General features: G+C 46.3%; 1 protein-coding gene across 12 annotated transcripts in view; it reads left to right on the top strand.

Annotated features, from left to right (window-relative positions):
• Positions 1-17,946, top strand: part of TMEM164 (transmembrane protein 164) — a 200,047-nt gene that overhangs the window by 148,274 nt on the left and 33,827 nt on the right. For 11 of the 12 annotated variants that reach the window (XM_038588068.1, XM_038588061.1, XM_038588066.1 and 8 more), the window contains one exon: positions 17,128-17,206. In XM_038588068.1, coding sequence (XP_038443996.1) covers positions 17,128-17,206 — 79 coding nt within the window. Of the gene's footprint in view, positions 1-17,127; positions 17,209-17,946 lie in introns of those variants that run through there. The other variant, XR_005386401.1, reaches the window with a different exon arrangement.

Here is a 17,946-nt window from a genome sequence, read left to right on the forward strand (position 1 = left end):
AACCGGCCAGGCTTGGCACCAGAAGTGTGTATGCTGCTTCTCAGACATTTCTGGGAATTGTAAATTATGTTGGCCCAGAATAGGTTGTGGGTGGCAGGGGGGTGAGTGGGCCCTAGAGAAGCTAAACATGTCTGTATATACCAGGATTGTATTATTCTGAGATGACAGCAACTTAAATTGGCTTTTTGGTGGGTAAATGGGAAGGGAGAGAAGACAAGGAATCTTTCAGAAGCTGCCTGGTTACTCCCTGCTTCCCACCTGACTCATAAGCTGCCCTCTGGGGTCCGTAGGGCTGACAGAAGGGAGGGAGGAGTCCTGCTTCCCCTCCTCTTGCTGATCTGGAGCATACCTCTCCCCTCTCTTAAGGACAGCGAATCTCAAAGCATGAAGGACTCTCACCTGTGGGCTCACAGCTCCTGCCCTGTGATGATGACAGACTGTTGGCTCTAGGAGCCATCTGGACATCTGCTGAGCTTGGGCTTTGCTTTGGCTTGGAAAGAGGCCTATCTATGGCTTTCTGCTTTCCAGAATTCTCTTCCAAGTAGACATTAACTACCGTGCTCCCTCCTCCATTTTCCTGAGGCTCACACTGAGACACAAACAGTGGAAATAGGAGTTCATGGGGAGGGCTCTGGGGGAGCTGGGTATGTGTCAGAGGGGTGGGAGGACATAAGTTTCTGTATGGAATTGAGTGTTCAAGATGTGACTGATTATAAGGTCTGATTATAAAGATGTGACTGGCCAATTTGTGATTGGTCTAGATGGTGTCGAAAGAATGGAGCCACTCCCATCTGGGCCACACTCACCTCATGTGAGGGTTTCTCAGTTTCCATACTAGGCCGGAGGTCATTTGCAACGTGGGCCAGAGCGGATGGCCCTGTCTTGAGGGAAGGGATGGTCGCTTTCCTGTGGAGCCAGGGCCAGGGGATGCTGATGGCACGTGCATGCCAGGCCTGTCCTGAGACCTGGCAAGGTGTTTTAGTGTGCCTGAAGACCAAACTCCTAGTGCCAAAGGTGGGAACGGAAAGAAGACCCTTTTCTTTCTTGAACCCAGTGGTCCCTTAGGCAAGAATAGTCATCTCAGATACATTTGAATTTTACTTCCTCTGTGCTACAATGCCAATGCAGGATGGGAAAAGGAATGGTGCGAGAAGGGTGGTAGGAGATCTGAGATCCCCACCCTCCAGCCAGGATTGGGAGAGCTCCACCTTCTCTGGTCTGTCACCTGAGATACAGCATTCCCATCATTCAGTTTCAGTGGGTAGAATAACCGGAGCACAAAGCTATATCCTGTGACAACAGGCTCCCCTAGGAGAGATACCCAGGGGCCCTGTCTATGATGGAGTGCCCAGCGTGCACTCATGGCTATATTCTGTCTTCCACTGATTGTTACTGGAAATGGAAGTCTGGGTATTGTTTTCCAGCCTTCTGTGGCTGTGTCCTAATTGTTGGGGGCAGTCAGGAGGCCATTCTAATTCTCTTCACTGGTTTGGCCACCTGTCCTCTTCTCAGTGCTTTCTTGACATATCTCTATATAAGGTGACAAATGCCTACTATTTGTCTAGTATTGTGTCAAGTTCTCTGAGGTATTAGGAAATCCATTTAGCCCTTCGTGTAGCTAACATAAACCCTTGGAATACAGATTTCAACCATCTTTTGATTTCTGAGTCCTTCAAAATGCTAGAAATCAGCATTTAGAGTGAGTTGGGTGTAAGACCATAAAGTGCCTGCAGGCAGGGAACATTTGTATCTTGTTTGTAATAATTGATACATAGCAGGTGCTCAATAAATATATGCTGATTGAATGAATGAATGAATGGATCAGTGTCTGGGGAATCATGAAGTTAGATTCCAGTGTTGATTAGTTCCCATGGCAGTATAATTAGAATATTCTAGGTCTGGGATCACATGGTAGGGATGGAAGACTGGACATTTCAATAGCAGGGGATCAAACCATCATGGATTTGAGTCATTTGAAAGTCAAGTTTCAAAGTCAAGGGCTGCCTCTGTACTATAAGGGACCTCAGCACACGTCAAGACAAGGTAGGTTAGAGGTTAAGAATGTGAACTCTGGAGTTAGACTGCCTGGCTTATATCCGGGCTCTGTAACTAACCTTGGGGCAGTTGCTTCATCTCTGCTTCAGTGACCTCTTCTGAAAAATGGAGATTATAACAATGATCTGATATAGCTGTTGTATTTGTTAATAACATACCAAGTACTTAGGATAGTGCCTGGTAGAGAATTAAGTACTATGTACCAGTAATTATTAATTATCATTACTGTTCTTGTTATCTTTATTGTTGTTTCAAACATTGGTCCTGTCTCTATCCTTATCAGTACATTTTCCAGGGAACTACCAGTCATTTCTATGAGAAACTATTCTGAGTTTCACACCTACCACTTAGACTTTTGGAGCCTGGCCTACTAGTATTTCTCCAAGGCTAGGTTAAATGCTCCTCCATCCAGATTTCCTCAGGGAGCTTTGTTAAAATACAGAATGCTGGGCCTCATCCCAGTAGGTCCAAAAAGGATTTTCTCTCTAGAAATCTGTGATGAAAATAAAGAATCTGTGTGTTCTCTGTGTGCTGGATTAGCCAGGAGCTGCTACAAGTCAAAGTCTGTTATCCTTCAGTGCTGGTAGACAACCTTGTAGCAGGCCCAGAACCTGGGAAGAGCTAGCTAAACAGAAGAGAGAAGTAGGGAGAGAAGTGAGCAGAGTCTACTCCTGTCAGGAGATGGTCAAGTACCATCTCTGGTGGCCTCTAGGGGAAATGTGACATTTGCCATCCCTTGATTTAGGGGTTCATGAACCTGGCTCCTCCTCATAACAGAGGCAATGGGCCTGGTTAGGGGGAGATGTTAGAGGCAGCAGGACAGGGAGGCCTGTCTTATAAATGGCTGCCTGGCTCACTGGCTGCCTTCAAGCAAGAGCCCCTAAGATTAGAATACTAAGCACACTCCCTCCTCAGTTGGTGGTGGAGGGGTGTGTGGAGGGCTGGGTGTCTTGGAGCTGTTTTGACTGGGCTGAGAGCCAAGTCTCAGCTGCTTTTTCACCCCTTCTTTGCTCTATTGCTAGCATGGAGTTGGTCTGATTCCAAGCCAACTTATGCCAAAGTCCCATGTGGGCACTAAAATATAGACAAATGGTACCCTAGGCTACCTTTCCTCTTGTACTTCCCACTCTAAATGGCTTACATATTCCAGGTGGCATCTGTCAGCCACGTCAGGGGGGAATGACACCTTGGTCCTGTCAGTGGCACTAAAGGCCCTCATGGAGACCCTAGTTACAGTACCTAAACGAAGAAGGCCAGCCCCGGGTAACTCATACTGCAGGGTGCACTTTGGACCCCACATACCAGCTGCTTGCCCTTTGACTTGTGGCTGCCCAGGATCCTCTGTGGGCCTTGGAACAATTTTTCTTCTTAGCCTTTTCTCGGAGTTCTCTAGAGAGAGCTGCATAAATGTTTGCTTTCTGTCTTTGAGTAAAAAATCAAGTAATATGTTCAGGACTGGACTTGCAGGTCCCCAAGTACCTTCCTGTGTATTCAGAGTTTCTCTCCCTTTTTCCACATGAAATTCCAGCTTTGGCTCAGTCTGAAGAAGTAGTCAATGTGGGTTTAGTGACTTCAGGGCCCCCTGGGTCCCTTGGAATGCCTAGTGCCATATCATGGTAGCTAGGTAGGATAAGGCCTTCAGGTTTCACAGTAGACCCTACTTCTTTTCTGTCAGGAGAATAGCCTGGAGTATAAACAGGCGACAGCAGTCAAGGTCATGCATTCTGGAGCCAGGTTTCCTGGGTTCCTATCCTGGCTTAGCCATTTAGTAAGCCTGGACACCTGGAGCAAGTTATTTGATTGAGCCCCCACACCCTTTTCTTTCTAAAGCCACCTGGGGTGCACACAATGGGAACAATCATATTTATAATCCTTAACTCTAGCAGACTCTACCACTGGTCTGTGCATGGCCTGTTTTAATTTTCTTCATGGGTGCATTTCTTTATTCATGCGTAACATAATAAGCAGCTGTTCTGAACCCAACCCAGGGGCTAGTCACACTGATAATACAGAATTAAGCTATATGTGCTTCCCCATCCTGCTCTCTACCTCCTTGCCCACCTTAATGGAACCACTCATCTGAATTTTGGTTTTTATTCCTTTCCAGTTTTTGAAACATTTTATCTTTCTCATATATATATGTATATATGCATACATATATATGCGCATGTGTGTATATATATACACACACGCACATATATATCTATATATTCCTAAATAAAATATTATTTAATTTTAGTTGTTTTTTACCCTTATAAAAATGATATTATATATTTTAGCTGGTTTTTTTTTTACCTTCATGAAAATGTTATTATATTATATATAGTCTTCTAGGATTTGCTTGTTTTCTTCAACAACGTATTACTAAGATTCATCCCTGTTACTGAATATAACTCTGGTTATATTTTCACTGTGGTGTAACATTCCATCCTATGAATAGGCCAGTGTCTTTCTCCATTCTCTTTGGGATGGGAGTTCGGTCATTCCTAGTGTCTCACTATTACCAAAAAACCTCTCTGTGCCTCAATTTCCTCCTCTTTTTTTTGTTTTTTTTTTTAAAGATTTTATTTATTTATTCATGAGAGAGAGAGAGAGAGAGAGAGAGAGAGAGAGAGGGGCACAGACACAGGCAGAGGGAGAAGCAGGCTTCATGCAGGGAGCCCGACATGGGACTTGATCCCAGGTCTCTAGGATCAGGCCCTGGGCTGAAGGCAGTGCTAAACTGCTGGGCCACCTGGGCTGCCCCAATTTCCTCCTCTTAAAACTGGAGAATAGCAATAGGAGCTATGTTATAAGTAGGAAACGGAAGGAGTTCAATAGTATATGGTTGGTCAGGGTCTTCATTTGCTTTTGCTTGGACTGTTATGGCGAATACCATAGACTGGGTGGCTTAAGCAATAGAAACTTACTCCCTCACAGTTTGGGGGCCTAGAAGTCTAAGATCAAAGTGTCAATAGTGTTAGTTTCTTCTGAGGGCCTCTCTCTTTGGCTTGTATATGGCAATCTTCTTCGGCTGTCTTCCCATGGTCTTTCCTCTTGTGTCTGTCTTAATTTCCTCTTCTTATGAGGAAGGACAGCAGGCATTAGGCTATTAGCTTCCCAGGGGCAGCTACTGATAACCACAACTCTGTTCTGCTATTGGACCTCATTTTATCTTACTTCCCTCTTGAAAGGCCCTGTCTTCAAAGACATCACAGTGTGAGGTACAGGGAGAGGGGAGGTTAGTACTTCAACATATGAATTTGGTTGGGAAGGGAGCATGATTTAGCCCATAAAAGTTAGTAAATATATAAGCCATTATGAGCATGATTATCTTCCTCCTTCACCTCCTCCTCCCAATTCCTAAGTCCTAACTCCCCTCCTAACTAATTCCTGAGTCTGTTAAGAGGTAGCAGAAGAGCCAATGGGTATCATTTTCATCTTGGATAAAGGGAATTGCTAAGTGAGGCCTTGCAGCATACCCAATGGCTGACTGACCCCAAATTGCCACTTTAGTAGAAGTTTTATTAAGGGCTTGCCTGGCCAAGGAAGGTAGCTCTAGGCTGCTGTATCTCACACCCCAAAATGCACTTCCACAAGTAGCTGGGCCACCAGAGCAAATGGCATCTTTCATGGATTGAAAATATTTTGTTCTGACATCAGAGAGCTTCCCAGGGGCAGCTACTGATAACCACAACTCTGTTCTGCTCTCCTGAGGGCTCTGAGTACCAAGGAGGAAGTCTAGAGGAGCCCTGATAGGGTTTGGACTCCAAAAGGAAGGACCAGTCTCCCACCCACCTGTCATTCTCTCTACATCAGACTATAAGAATAAGATGGAAAACCCTGTGCCTGGTAGGGTTGTAGGCAACTGTCCTTACTGGGGCCAGAGGTGGAGTCATAAGGGAAGATAGAATGAGAATGAAGGATTTTGGCAGGGGGTCTAGAGACACACAACACCCCTCTCCCATTATGTGTTAATTTCTTTACATGCTCAGATACTCTGAGAGAGGGAGTTTGTAGAAACTAGAAAAATTCGCACTAATCATTCCTAATAGCTGAATGCATCCTCCTGGTTAAGGATTCCTGCAGTGCAGAGATAAGGAGACTGTAACATGAATATTCTCCCCTCCCACTCCACAGAGGTAATTGCTGCCAACAGTTTGGTACGTTCCTCTTTTGACCCTTTCTTTGACTTTTAAAAACTTTTAGCTACATGCTTAATAAATGAGTATGTTCATTTGTTAGAAAGCTCCAACTATACAAGTCTATTGAATCCAAAGTCAAGGTCTCCCCTATCCCAACCTCTCCTCCCCAACACTGTCCCCCAGCCCAGTTTTTAAAATATCTTCCCAGGCTTTTCCCTGTGCATTTTACATACACCTAAAAGCACAAATACTAATTTGTCCTTTTTCTTCTACAAAAAGAATCATGGTTTGTATAATGTGGATTTGTTCATTTTTAATATATTTTTTATAGGTTTTATTTATTTATTTGAGAGAGAGTATGGGGGTGGGGGTGGAGGCAGAGGGAGAGGGAGAAGCAGACTCTCTGCTGAACAGGAAGCCTGACATGGGGCTTAAACCCAGGCCCCCGGTATCATGACCTGAGCTGAAGGCAGACACTTAACCAACTGAGCCACCTAGGTGCCCCTGCTCAGTTTATTTGAAAGACTTATTTATTTATTTATTTATTTATTTATTTATTTATTCATTCATTCATTCATTTTTTGGAGGGAGGAGCAGAGGGAGAGGGAGAGATTCTTAAGCAGACTCTGCACTGAGCATGGAGCCTGACATGGGGCTGGTCTCATGACCATGAAATCATGACCTGAGCCAAAATCAAGAATCGGGTTGCTCAACTGACTGTGCCACTCAGGTGCCCCAAGATTTGCTCAGTTTTACAGACAAATGGTTGTGCCTCCTTTTTTTGTAAATGGTTGCATAATTTGTCCTCAAGAGTATTTTTTGATGACTTTCCCACTAATGGACATTTGGTTTACTTTTTGTTATTAGAAATAACGTTGCATTGAACATCTTTACACATACAGCTCTGTGTGTGAATACAAGCATCTGTTAGTATCAATTACTAAAAGTGAGTCAAAGTGAACGGGTATTTAAAAATTTTGGTAAATATTGACCACTTGATCTCCAAAATGAATGCATCTTGTTTTCCCTTCCCATTAACATATCTTAGGATTTCTGCCATATTAGGTGATACAAATTATGTCATTTAAGTTTATTTAAATTTTTAAAATTTCCCAACTTCTTACTGTGGGAATTTTCATTACTAAAGAGTTGAAATGATAGTATAGTGAATAACGACCACATGTCCCCCAGCTAGATTTAACAACTAACAGTTTTCCATATTCTGTTTCCACCACAACTGCTTCGGTTGTTGTACGCTGAATCTTAAAAAAAAAAATTGCAAACATCCTGACACTTCACTTCTAAATACTTCAGCCTGCAGAACTGAAAAATAAAGAAGGGCCTTTGTACAGTCACAATACTGTGATCACACTCAAGAAAATTATCAACAATTCTATAATACTGTCTATTTTACCTGATAATCAGTTTATAATTGAAATTTCCCCAATTCCAAGAGTGTCTTAAATTTTATTTTTTATAGTCAGGATCCGGTCAGGTTTCAAGATTGTTTTTGACTATCCTATCTCTTCAGTTTTTGTTTATTTTTTAAAATCTTTGAACAGTCCCCCACTTCTTTGCTCATGGCATTGTAATTTTGACGAATCTGGGCCAGTTGTTTCACAGACTCTTCCATATTCTGGATTTGCCAGACCATTTTCTCATGGCACCTTATTGTTTTCAATGGCAGCAGGGTATTGTGTTCCATGAGTATATTGTGATTTATTTTAGGTTGTGGGTATTCCTTTAACAAGTGGTATTTAGTCCCAAGGAGTTTGTGGCATCAATAGGCCACAGTAGAGGTCTGTGGTCAGTTAATGAAGACGAAGTGTTCCAAAGCCAAACTCAGATGGCAGGAACATTACCAAGGCATCAGTAAGAGTGGGTTGCGTCCTTTACCCTTCCCTTCCCCTGCTAAAGGAGACGGGTTATTGTTTTGGTCTGTTCAAGCTGCCATAACAAAACAACACAGGCTAAGTAGCTTCTATAACAGAGATATATTTCTCCCAGTTGTGGAGGCTGGAAGTTTGAGACTGGGGTGCCATAGTGGTTGGGTGAGGGCCCTCTTCTGGACCACAGGCTTCTTGCTGTGTCCTTCTAGGGTGGAAGGGGCTAGGGCCCCCTCTGGGACTTCTAGGGGCACTGATCCCATTCACAAGGGCTCCACCCTCATGACCTAATCAGCCCCTAAAGCCCCACCTCCTAATACCTATCACATCAGGGCATGAATTCATGGGAGGGACACAAATATTCAGACCATAAGCAGTTATCTTTTCTGATTCTCTGATTTCTTTTGGGATTCTGCAGTCTGGGGCTAAGCTTAGACTAGAGTCCTCCCTTTGTAACCACCTGTTCTTACTCTGCATCTCATCATCAGCCATGGACTCTTCTGGTAACGCCAAATCTCTTACTGTGTAGCATGAGCTCCGAAGATGGGAGCTCCCTGGACTTCTAGCACACCCCGCCCTCATATGGTTATCTCATTTTGGCTTGTCTTTCCCTCCTCATCTCCAGGAGCCCGAGCTAATCCTTTTCTTGTGCTATGGGTCCCACTCTGTGTCTGCTGTAGGACCCCTTACTGTCCAGTGCCTTCTGCCTGCCCTGCTTCCGCAACTTCTTCCTCTTGTGCTGTCTCCTTCCCCCACCCCATTCATAGGTTTGAGTCTGCCCCATTCTTCCCAGTTACTTCTCTGTTGATACTAGCCGGGGGTTCCAATATCCATCCCTCTCCACCCACATGCTCCTGCTGAGAGGATTCTGGACCAGGGGTCTGCAAAGTGGAGTGTGTAGATGGTCGGGGGGTGCTTGCTTAAAGAAAATACTAGCATTTCTCTGCATCTTAGAGTTTCATCTTCTTACTATTCCATGCTGGTGTTTTATACCATGCATGTGTATATTGTAACAGACAGTTGCACATGTGTATCATTTGCCTTTCAACTTCCCAGCCTCCTTGAGATGTAGCCTCACTCTCCTACTGACATCGGAGTCTCTCTGCCAGGCTAGCACACTGGCCTCACGAACTCAGGACGAGCCTAGCTGCTCTTCCTGTACCTTGTCTCCTTCAGTCATGCTTCCTTGACCGCAGACCCCAACTTGAGAAGCCTCAGCATCCCACTGGCCATCTAGGCTCTCAGTCCCAGGTTCATCCTTCACTTCTTTCCTCCTTCTATCCAGTTGGTCCAAGTCTTGGTGATTCAACTCCCTTACTTTCTCTCACAGCTGCCCATCCTCACTTCTCTTGCTGCCTCTGCCTCAAGCTGGATTTAGACATTCTTGTTGCCAGCCCCTAACTGGTTTCCCTGCCTCCATTTGCATCCCCTGCACATGGACACTAGTGGGAGCTCCTCACAACTACACATCATACAGGACTCTCCCTCACTTTCTTTTTTTTAATTAAAAAAATTTATTTATGAGAGACAGAGCGAGTATGGGGGGAAGATCAGAGGGAGAAGGAGAGAAAGAATCCCAAGCAGACTTCCTGCTGAACTTGGGGCCTGATATGGGGTTTAGTCTCACGACCCTGACTGAGATCATGACCTGAGCCAAAATCAAGACTCGGATAATCAACCAACTGAGCCACCCAGGCACATCTCTCCTTCACTTTCAAAGAAAAATCAAAGCAGATCCCATGCTTGATCTACAAGGTTTTCCATATCTTTTGCTACACTGAGCTCATCCCTTTACCCATTAGCCTCCTTGACTAGACTATGAAGTCTTGCAGGGCAGGGACTGTGTTTTCATCATTACTATATATCCAGAGCCAAGCACATTCCCTGCCACCTAGGAATGTCTCAGTGTTTTTTTTTGTGTTGATTGGATGAGAGTAAGAATAGGACTGTCATGGGTAAGAAGAGGAGTGCGGTATTGATATTCCTTTGAGAAATAAATAAGTGTCTGGGGTGCCTGGGTGGTTTAGTTGGTGAAGCATCTCCCTTCAGGTTATGATCCTGGGGTCCTGGGATTGAGCCTTGTGTCAGGCTCTCGGCTTGGTGGGGAGCCTGCTTTTTCCTCTCCCTCTGCTGCTTCCCCTAGTTGTGAGCGGTCTCTCTCTCTCTCTCTCAAATAAGTAAATAAATAAAGTATTTTTTAAAAAGAAATAAATAAGTCACCAGGGAGAAACTTTCACCTAGAGATAGGTCAAAAAGAATGAATCACATTGAGAAGCTAAAAGTTATCCTGGTAGTCATCTGATAGATACACTGATGTGTGACTTAGGGCTATGGGACAAGCTCAAACTCTACCTATCATCTCTTGCCGGAGGCTCTTGCTAAGGCAGTGTGATGAGATAAGAAGAATTCCAGCTTTTGACCCACAGAGGCATGACATTGAGTTTTATTGGCTGGAATCGAGATCTTGTCTTTACCACTTCCTGACTGGACTGATGTGGACAAGGAGGATGATGACAACAGCTAGCATAGTATGCCAGCGCTGGGCCAAGAACTCTACATGCATTACCTCACATAACTTTACTACAACTCAATGAGATAGACGTTATTATCATCCCCATTTTACAAAGGAGCCAAGTAGAGGTCAGCAGGATTAATTTGATTTGGCCAAAGGTACAGTGTAGCCAAAGGTTGGGGCTAAAATTTCAGTCTCAGCAGCCTGACTCTAGGCTGGACATACTCGTTTGGAAGTCATCAGTATCCAGATGGCATTGAGAGCCAGGAGCCTGGATAAGATTATATAGGGAGTGTGAGTAGCTAGAAAAGAGAGCCGAGGACTTGGTTCTGGGACCATCCAATATGAGGAACAGAAGGAAGATCCAGTAAAGGGGGTTGAGAAAGGGAGTCACTGGGGTGCCTGGGTGGCTCAGTCGGTTAAGCGTCAAACTCTTGATTTTGGCTTAGGTCATATCTTAAGATCCTGGAAATGAGCTCCGTGTCAGGCTCTGTGCTCAGAGGAGAGTCTGCCCGAGGATTCTCTCTCCTTCTCCCTCTGCTACTCCCCACTCCCCTCACCCCCGTGCTTGTGCTCCCTCTCTAAAATAAAATAAATAAATCTTTACAAAACAAAACAAAAGAAAAACAAAAAGAAAAAAAGAAAGGGAGTTACTGAGCTAGGGGAAGAATAGAGAGTGGTATCCTAGAAGCCTAGTGCAGAAAGTGTATTAAGGGCCAGAGAATGATCACTTGCGTCAGATGCCACTGTGAGGGGTCAGGTAAGATGAGGCCCAAAAATCGGTCAGGACCAGTATGTTGTTTACACAGGTGCCAAAACTCTTCCTGACACCCTGGTATGGGGCTGAATACAGGGTGGCTATTTAAAGTTTGCACAGAGATGTCACAAGGGCTAGGGAGAAGCGGGGGCAAGATTTTTTTGTTTCTTCCGATAAAAGATATTTCTAACTTACTTGTTTTCTGATGGGAATGATCCAGTGAAAAAAAGGGAAAGTTGCAGGTGTGATGTCCTTTGAGTAGGCAAGAGAGGATAGGATCTAGCCCACACATGAGGGGACTAGCCTTGGCCAGTCTACTGTGTGGTAGTGGGGGATTCCTAAAAGCAGCAGAACAAAAAGGCAGCTGTGGGGCTGGGTACAGAGAGGAGGGACCCATGGAGGTAGGAGCTTGTGGACATCCTTTTCCTGTCACTCTTTTCCTTCCAAATGGAAGAGGAAGCCATATCGTCAGCTGGAGAAGGGTAGAGGGTAGGTTTGGGGAACTTGGGATAAGTTGTGATATGTTGTCCAGGAGGGAGGAGCATGAATGGATTTGGATGATAGGGTAGCGTTAAGGGCCTGCTCCACATTTGCAGTCACGAATTTCAAGGGTCAGCAGCATAGCTTCATATGTATTGTTCTACAGCCACACGCATTTGCCCAGGTATAGGGACATGAAGGCAGAGAATCGGATTTAACCAGCAATGTGGCTTTGCAAGGCAAGTAGGATAGAGGGGGAGAGAGTGTCTGGAGGGTTGAGAATATGGCAAAGGGACTGGCAGGCAAGTGTAGAAGTCAGGCTGGGAGGTCAGTGAGAGGCAGTAAAAGGTGGTGGGATCAGTGGACCGTAGGGGCTATGGAGTTGGAAGAGGGACATGAGGTAGGTGAGTTGGCTAGGTAGGAGGTGATGGTTAGAGAGTGGGGTATGTGACAGGCTAGGACAAACTATTGAGAACACAGGAATTTTCACACAGTAGAGCTGGAAAGAAATGGCAAGGGGGGCAAGAGGCAGAGTCCTCAAGGACAAAGGGGAATGTGCAGGCAGAGGGTCTGTAGGTGACAGCAGCAAGAAGAGTGGTTGGTGGCAGAGTCCAAGGGCATATCGTTGAAATCAGGGGAGGGGTGAGAAAGGAAGCAGTGAGAATGTTTGTGGAAGAGCCAGCAATGTAGAAGCAGCAGAGAGGAACAGACAGGATCCCTCCCAGCTCCGTGGCACAAGGCAACATGGGGGGAAAACCACCCGGCATGTGAGAGGGCTGTGGGGATGGCAGTGTCCTCAGGGGGAAGGGAACCAGGTTTTTGTTAAAGAAGGTGAAGGGACCGCTCAGAGGACAGTTTGAGGATATAGAGGATTTCGCTAAAGAATAGTCTGCAAGTTCCAGAAGGTAGGCTGCACGAGTTTCTAGAACTGAGGGAAAGTGAGAGGTGAGGTCGGATTAGGGGGCATTAGAATTCAGGTTTTGGGTGGTGATCTGGGAGTTTGGGGCTTTTTTTTTTTTTAAGAATTTATTCATTCGTTCATTCGTTCACTTGTTCCTTCATTCCCTCCCTCCCTCCCTCCCTCCTTCTTCCTTCCTTCCTTCCTTCCTTCCTTCCTTCCTTCCTTCCTTCCTTCCTTCCTTCCTTCCTTCCTTCCTTCCTTCCTTCCTTCCTTCCTTCCTTCCTTCCTTCCTTCCTTCCTTCCTTCCTTCCTTCCACATGTGGGAGCACACATGCAAGCAGGTAGAGAGGGAGAGAATCCCAAGCAGACTCTGTGGTGAGTGTGGAGTCCAATGTGGGGCTCAATACCACAATCCTGAGGTCACAACCCGAACTGAAACCAAGAGTTGGTTGCTTCACCAACTGAGCCATCCAGGCACTCCGAGTTTGGGTTTTTTTATGGTGACTGGGATGACCAGGGATGGAGGGCATGATGGGCTGTCTCGTCTCCATGGCAGAACATGATGGTGCAGCTGGCAGAGCTGCGCACGGGGGAGGAAGGAGGTCACACTCTTACCATGGACAGAGTCCATGCCCCTCATATTTTAACACAGTCTGAGCCCAGAGGCCTGGTGGGCTTTATCCATCTGCTCTTTTGAGTAAAAAAAAAAAAAAATCGACTTGGAGGGAAGCTAAAGACCCATGTAGTTTTAAACACTGCTAGTGATTTTTGACTTTCAGTGGCGATGATGTAGGCCTTTTGGTCTGAAACCTTAGGAATCTTCCAGCTAAAAAGGAACCAGGATCTATATGTTAGAGTAGCTCACTCCACATGTGAGCTCTGCAGGGCAGAAATGAATCAGCCAAGTGGAACTTCTTCCGGGGGAAGTATGGAACTTTACAGGCTGTGTTGTGAAATGGGGAAAAGAGGGTTGGGGAGGCTCTGTGAAAAAGTTTTGAGGACTCAGGGCAGATCCAGTGTTCAGTAAAGAAAACTACCTGTTTTCTTCTTCAATGCTGAATGTCCTTTACCACCATCCTTGCCCCATACCTTTTTTCTAAAAGATTTTATTTATTCGAGAGAGAGGGAGAGAGTGTGTGTGCAGGTGCAGAGGGAGAGAGAGAATCCCAAGCAAACTTCCTGCTGAGCTCAGAGCCTGATGTGGGGCTTGGTCTCATGACCCTGCGATTGTGACCTGAGCTGAAACTAAGAGTTAGACTCTCAACAGACTGAGCCACCCAGGCTCCCCGCTCCATCTCTGCTTTGGATGTCATTTCACAGCTCTGTGCCTCAGGTGCCTTATCTGTCAAATGGGGATGATCCTTGTTCTTGCTTCTCAGAAACCTGTGATAATTAAGTGAGATAGTACATGTAAAAGCGTGTAACCCAGCACGTGGTGCAGAAGTACTTAATAAGTGTTGTTATTAAATGATGAGGGATAGATTCTTTCTCCCATTCTGGGTCCTTTCTTCCTGCCACTTGGCTGTTTTTTCTTCTGCTGCCCTCTTCTCTTTCATCTCCTCCCTCCCTTTCTCTCCCTGTTGCCCCACACTTCCTCCTTTGCCTGGGGCTGGCAGTGGTGCCCACACCTAGTTTTATACTCTCCATGGCCTTCCAAGATGGGGAACTCTTGGAATAGGGGGTGAGGCAGCCCTCCAAGGAAGTAAAATGTTTCTGGAGGGCAGCCTCCTGGCCACCCTAAGATTTGTGACCAGGGTACCTACAGAGTCATGGAGGGCCAGTGGTGACAAGAGCCTGGATGTGGAACTGAGAGGCCTGTGTCACAGGCCAGTCCTGGCCACAGCATGATGTGGGGCCTGGGGTCACAGTGGGCCAGAGCAGACCAAAAAGGTGAGGAGGAGCATGTGAACAGGGAAGGTCTGGGCCCAGCTCCCATATGGAGGGTTACTACACACCCACTGGTAACAGTGCTGTCAGGCTTTTTTAGGAGAAGAGGGAGCAGGGGAGTAGCAGTAGCACAGGGTGCCGGCCAATACTATAAACTCTACAGCCAGACTTTCTGGGGTTGGATCCTGGCTCTGTCACCACATGAGCTGGGTGAACTTAGTTAGCAAACCTCTCTGTGCCTCAGTTTCTCATACCTGAAGATAATTGGAACAGCACAGTTATGAGCATTGGGCGAACTGATAAAGAAGAAAGCGCTGACTAGTTCTAGGCACACAAGTACTATACATGTTTGTTATACTAAAAATAATAAAAAATTACACCAATCTTAGAGCTACGTAATTATTTTCATTTTGCTGGTGCTGAAATAGGCTGAGAGGTTAAGTGATGTGCCAGAGGCCCCAGGGCTGTTAAGGGCATAAGGACATCTAGAAACATGGATGTGATGGACTCCCAAGTTTGTGCTCATAGCCACAGTGTTAAACTGGACCTGTGGGTGAAGAGTGCACTGTGCAGGAGGCCAGGAAGGCTGGAACAGAGGGAGAAGCAAGCGGGTGCTGTGATTTCAGGGAGGTGAACAACAGGTAGAGTCGGGGAGGTAAGTAGAGGTACTACTTGAGGACATGGCTGGCATTGGGTGACACCGGGTCCTTAGCCCGGTTCACTACTCCATGCTGGGGCAGAGCCGCCTGGCTCCCCAGTCCTGTTTCTGGGAGAGGTCAGGTCCCTTACTTAGGTAGCTGAGGATTGGGATTATGACCAGGGCACTGAACCTTCTTCCTGGGACCTTTTCCCATTGCCTGCTTTCTGGGTGACCACGCTCAAGCCTGTTAAACCTTTTGCACCTCGGTTTCCTCATCTGTCAAATAAGGATAATGATACTTGGCCTGCCCACCTCATGGGGTTTTCGAGAGGCATCTGTAGTTCCTGGATATGGAAACAGTTGAAGAAGCATGTAGCAGTACCTGATTCCAGATGGTAGGGGGAGCCCAGATCCTGTTACTGTGGGGCTCTAATGCGGGCGGGCCTCTGAGACCTCCAAAGCTCATGCCAGCAATGCCCATTTGTCACACCATTTCCAGTGATTCCAGCATGGTCTGCGGAGCCACATGAAGCCTCATCTCTTTTTCTGGGATCTTGTGTCCCTCTGTGAGTGTAAACTAGTCATTGAGCATCGTCTGGGTCTGTGGGAGATTTTCCTTCTGTGTGGGTTTTTATTTTCAGGGGCCAGCACCAGCATCTCCGTTCAGGGTTCATAGTCATCCCAGTCCCCATTCTGGGAGCTCTGCCATCTTTTTGGTTCTAGTCTTTGGCACGAGGCAGGTTTGGGTTGTTATTAGCACACAGTCTTGGTTCTGTGTTTGCCTTGTAGGGAACAGGGAGGCAGCTGATCCTTCCCCTGGGTGTCCTTGTCTCTCTGGGCTTCCCTTTATAGAGGTGTGTGTGTGTGTGTGTGTGTGTGTGTGTGTGTGTGTGTGTGTGTATTGTGGGCTGTGTAAGCCCCAGATGCCAAGCCTCTTGCCGGCTGCTGAAGTTTGTTTCTCTCTCTCCCTCTCTCTCTCTAAAATTGAGTTAGCCATCCAGCTGTTTCCACTCCTTGCCCTCTGCCAAACTCTGTGTGGCGTGTGCATGGTCCCCATGCAAGGTAGAAACCAGACTCTGCTTCGGTAATCTGGAGCTTCCATTTTGAGAGAGTTGTGGAAAGTGGCAGTGAGTGAGCCCATGTGGTGGATGGAGGGAGGGTGGGGCTGTCCTGTTTGGCAGTCCCTGTCACAACTGGCCCAGCTGCTTGGTCTTCACCCAAAAGTAGGGCCAATGCTGGACAGACCCCAAATATCCAGCAGGGAAACTCTTCATTCTTGGATCTAAACCAGGCCAGACCAAGCAACTACTTTTTTTTTTTTAATCTGGAAAATGGGAATAATAAATCCTACTCCACATGTTCTTCATGTCAGGGAGAAATAAGCTTTGAAATCGTCCACCACCTCCTCACCAGGAGCAAGAAGTGACATAAGGTTGTGTGTCTTCAAGTATATCCTGAAGAACACTGAGTGTTTATTTTGAACGAAAAGGCACTGACCCACTAAGTTTGAGAAATAATAATTAAACCATTGTCAGTGTGTTCTGTGGTTGCAGAAACCACCCAGATCCTCAATATGCCACTAGGATACATGGGGACTCTTCCAGGGGATCTAGTAGATGCAGCGTTTCTTCCATCATAACCAGATGTCTTAGCGGAACATTTTTCAAACGCCATCTCTGCTGAATATGCTTTGGAAGATGCCGGCCTAGGTCCTAAGGTATATTCCTTCTGTTCTTTCTTCTCTCACTGTAAAGGGAGATGAACACTGGAAATGCATGGTAGTGGCTAAGGTGTGGGTCCTATAGAGGAAAGGTGTGCCATCTCAGAAGCTCTTGACATGAGTGCTTCCTGCTCTGAAACACCTCTCTCCCTCCTGTCCTTACAGCTCCCCTTTGAATTGGAGATTTACTACATTCAGCATGTTATGCTCTACGTGGTGCCCATCTACCTGCTTTGGAAAGGAGGTAAGGCCAGTGAAACACACATCCATGCCACTCACAACACCCAGCCATTCCCTTCTGTTTGGGGGACTCGCATTGTGTCGGGTGTGCCTACCAGGATCTTGGGCTGCTGCCTGGTGGGGTTTCTGCAGGATGCCTTATGCCACACACCAGGGGATGGGAAAACAGGCATGGAAAAGGCCTGCCTAGAGTCTGGGGGCTTTTCAGAAACATCCTCCGTGGGGGAGCGTGGTGCTGCTACCTGTGTGGCCTAGGCCTGGCGCACACTTTCTGTGGTGGCATTGGGTTTGCATGGAACATCCCCCCCCACACACACACACACACACTCACCTGCACTGGGCCTTCCCCCTACCCCGGCGTGCACCTTAGGAAGGAAAGAGGGAAGTATTCAGCCATCTCAGGAGAGGGACCTTGTGCTTTTGTTCATAATATCCATCCTCTCAGAACCAAAGAAGATACTGAGAGGGGCAAGAAGTTTGGGGGGGCTCTGGGGTTATAGAATTGAGGGAAGAAACAGGTAAAGGAACAGCAATCACTGCATAAAATAAACCATTGACAACCTTCAGTTCGTCACAAGGGAGAGACCACCAACTTGGTAGAGACAGCTTAGGAAGGAAGCTGAACTATTTGTCACCTCACAGTGACCCTTACATTATCCCCTCCTTCCTGTTATGTGATAGATGAAAGGGGAGTTCCCATCCCTTCTAGAAGAGTCATGAGAGCCCTCCTTCTCAGGGCTCTAA

The sequence above is a fragment of the Canis lupus genome, chromosome X, assembly GCF_011100685.1.
Source record: "Canis lupus familiaris isolate Mischka breed German Shepherd chromosome X, alternate assembly UU_Cfam_GSD_1.0, whole genome shotgun sequence".
Lineage (NCBI taxonomy): Eukaryota > Metazoa > Chordata > Mammalia > Carnivora > Canidae > Canis > Canis lupus.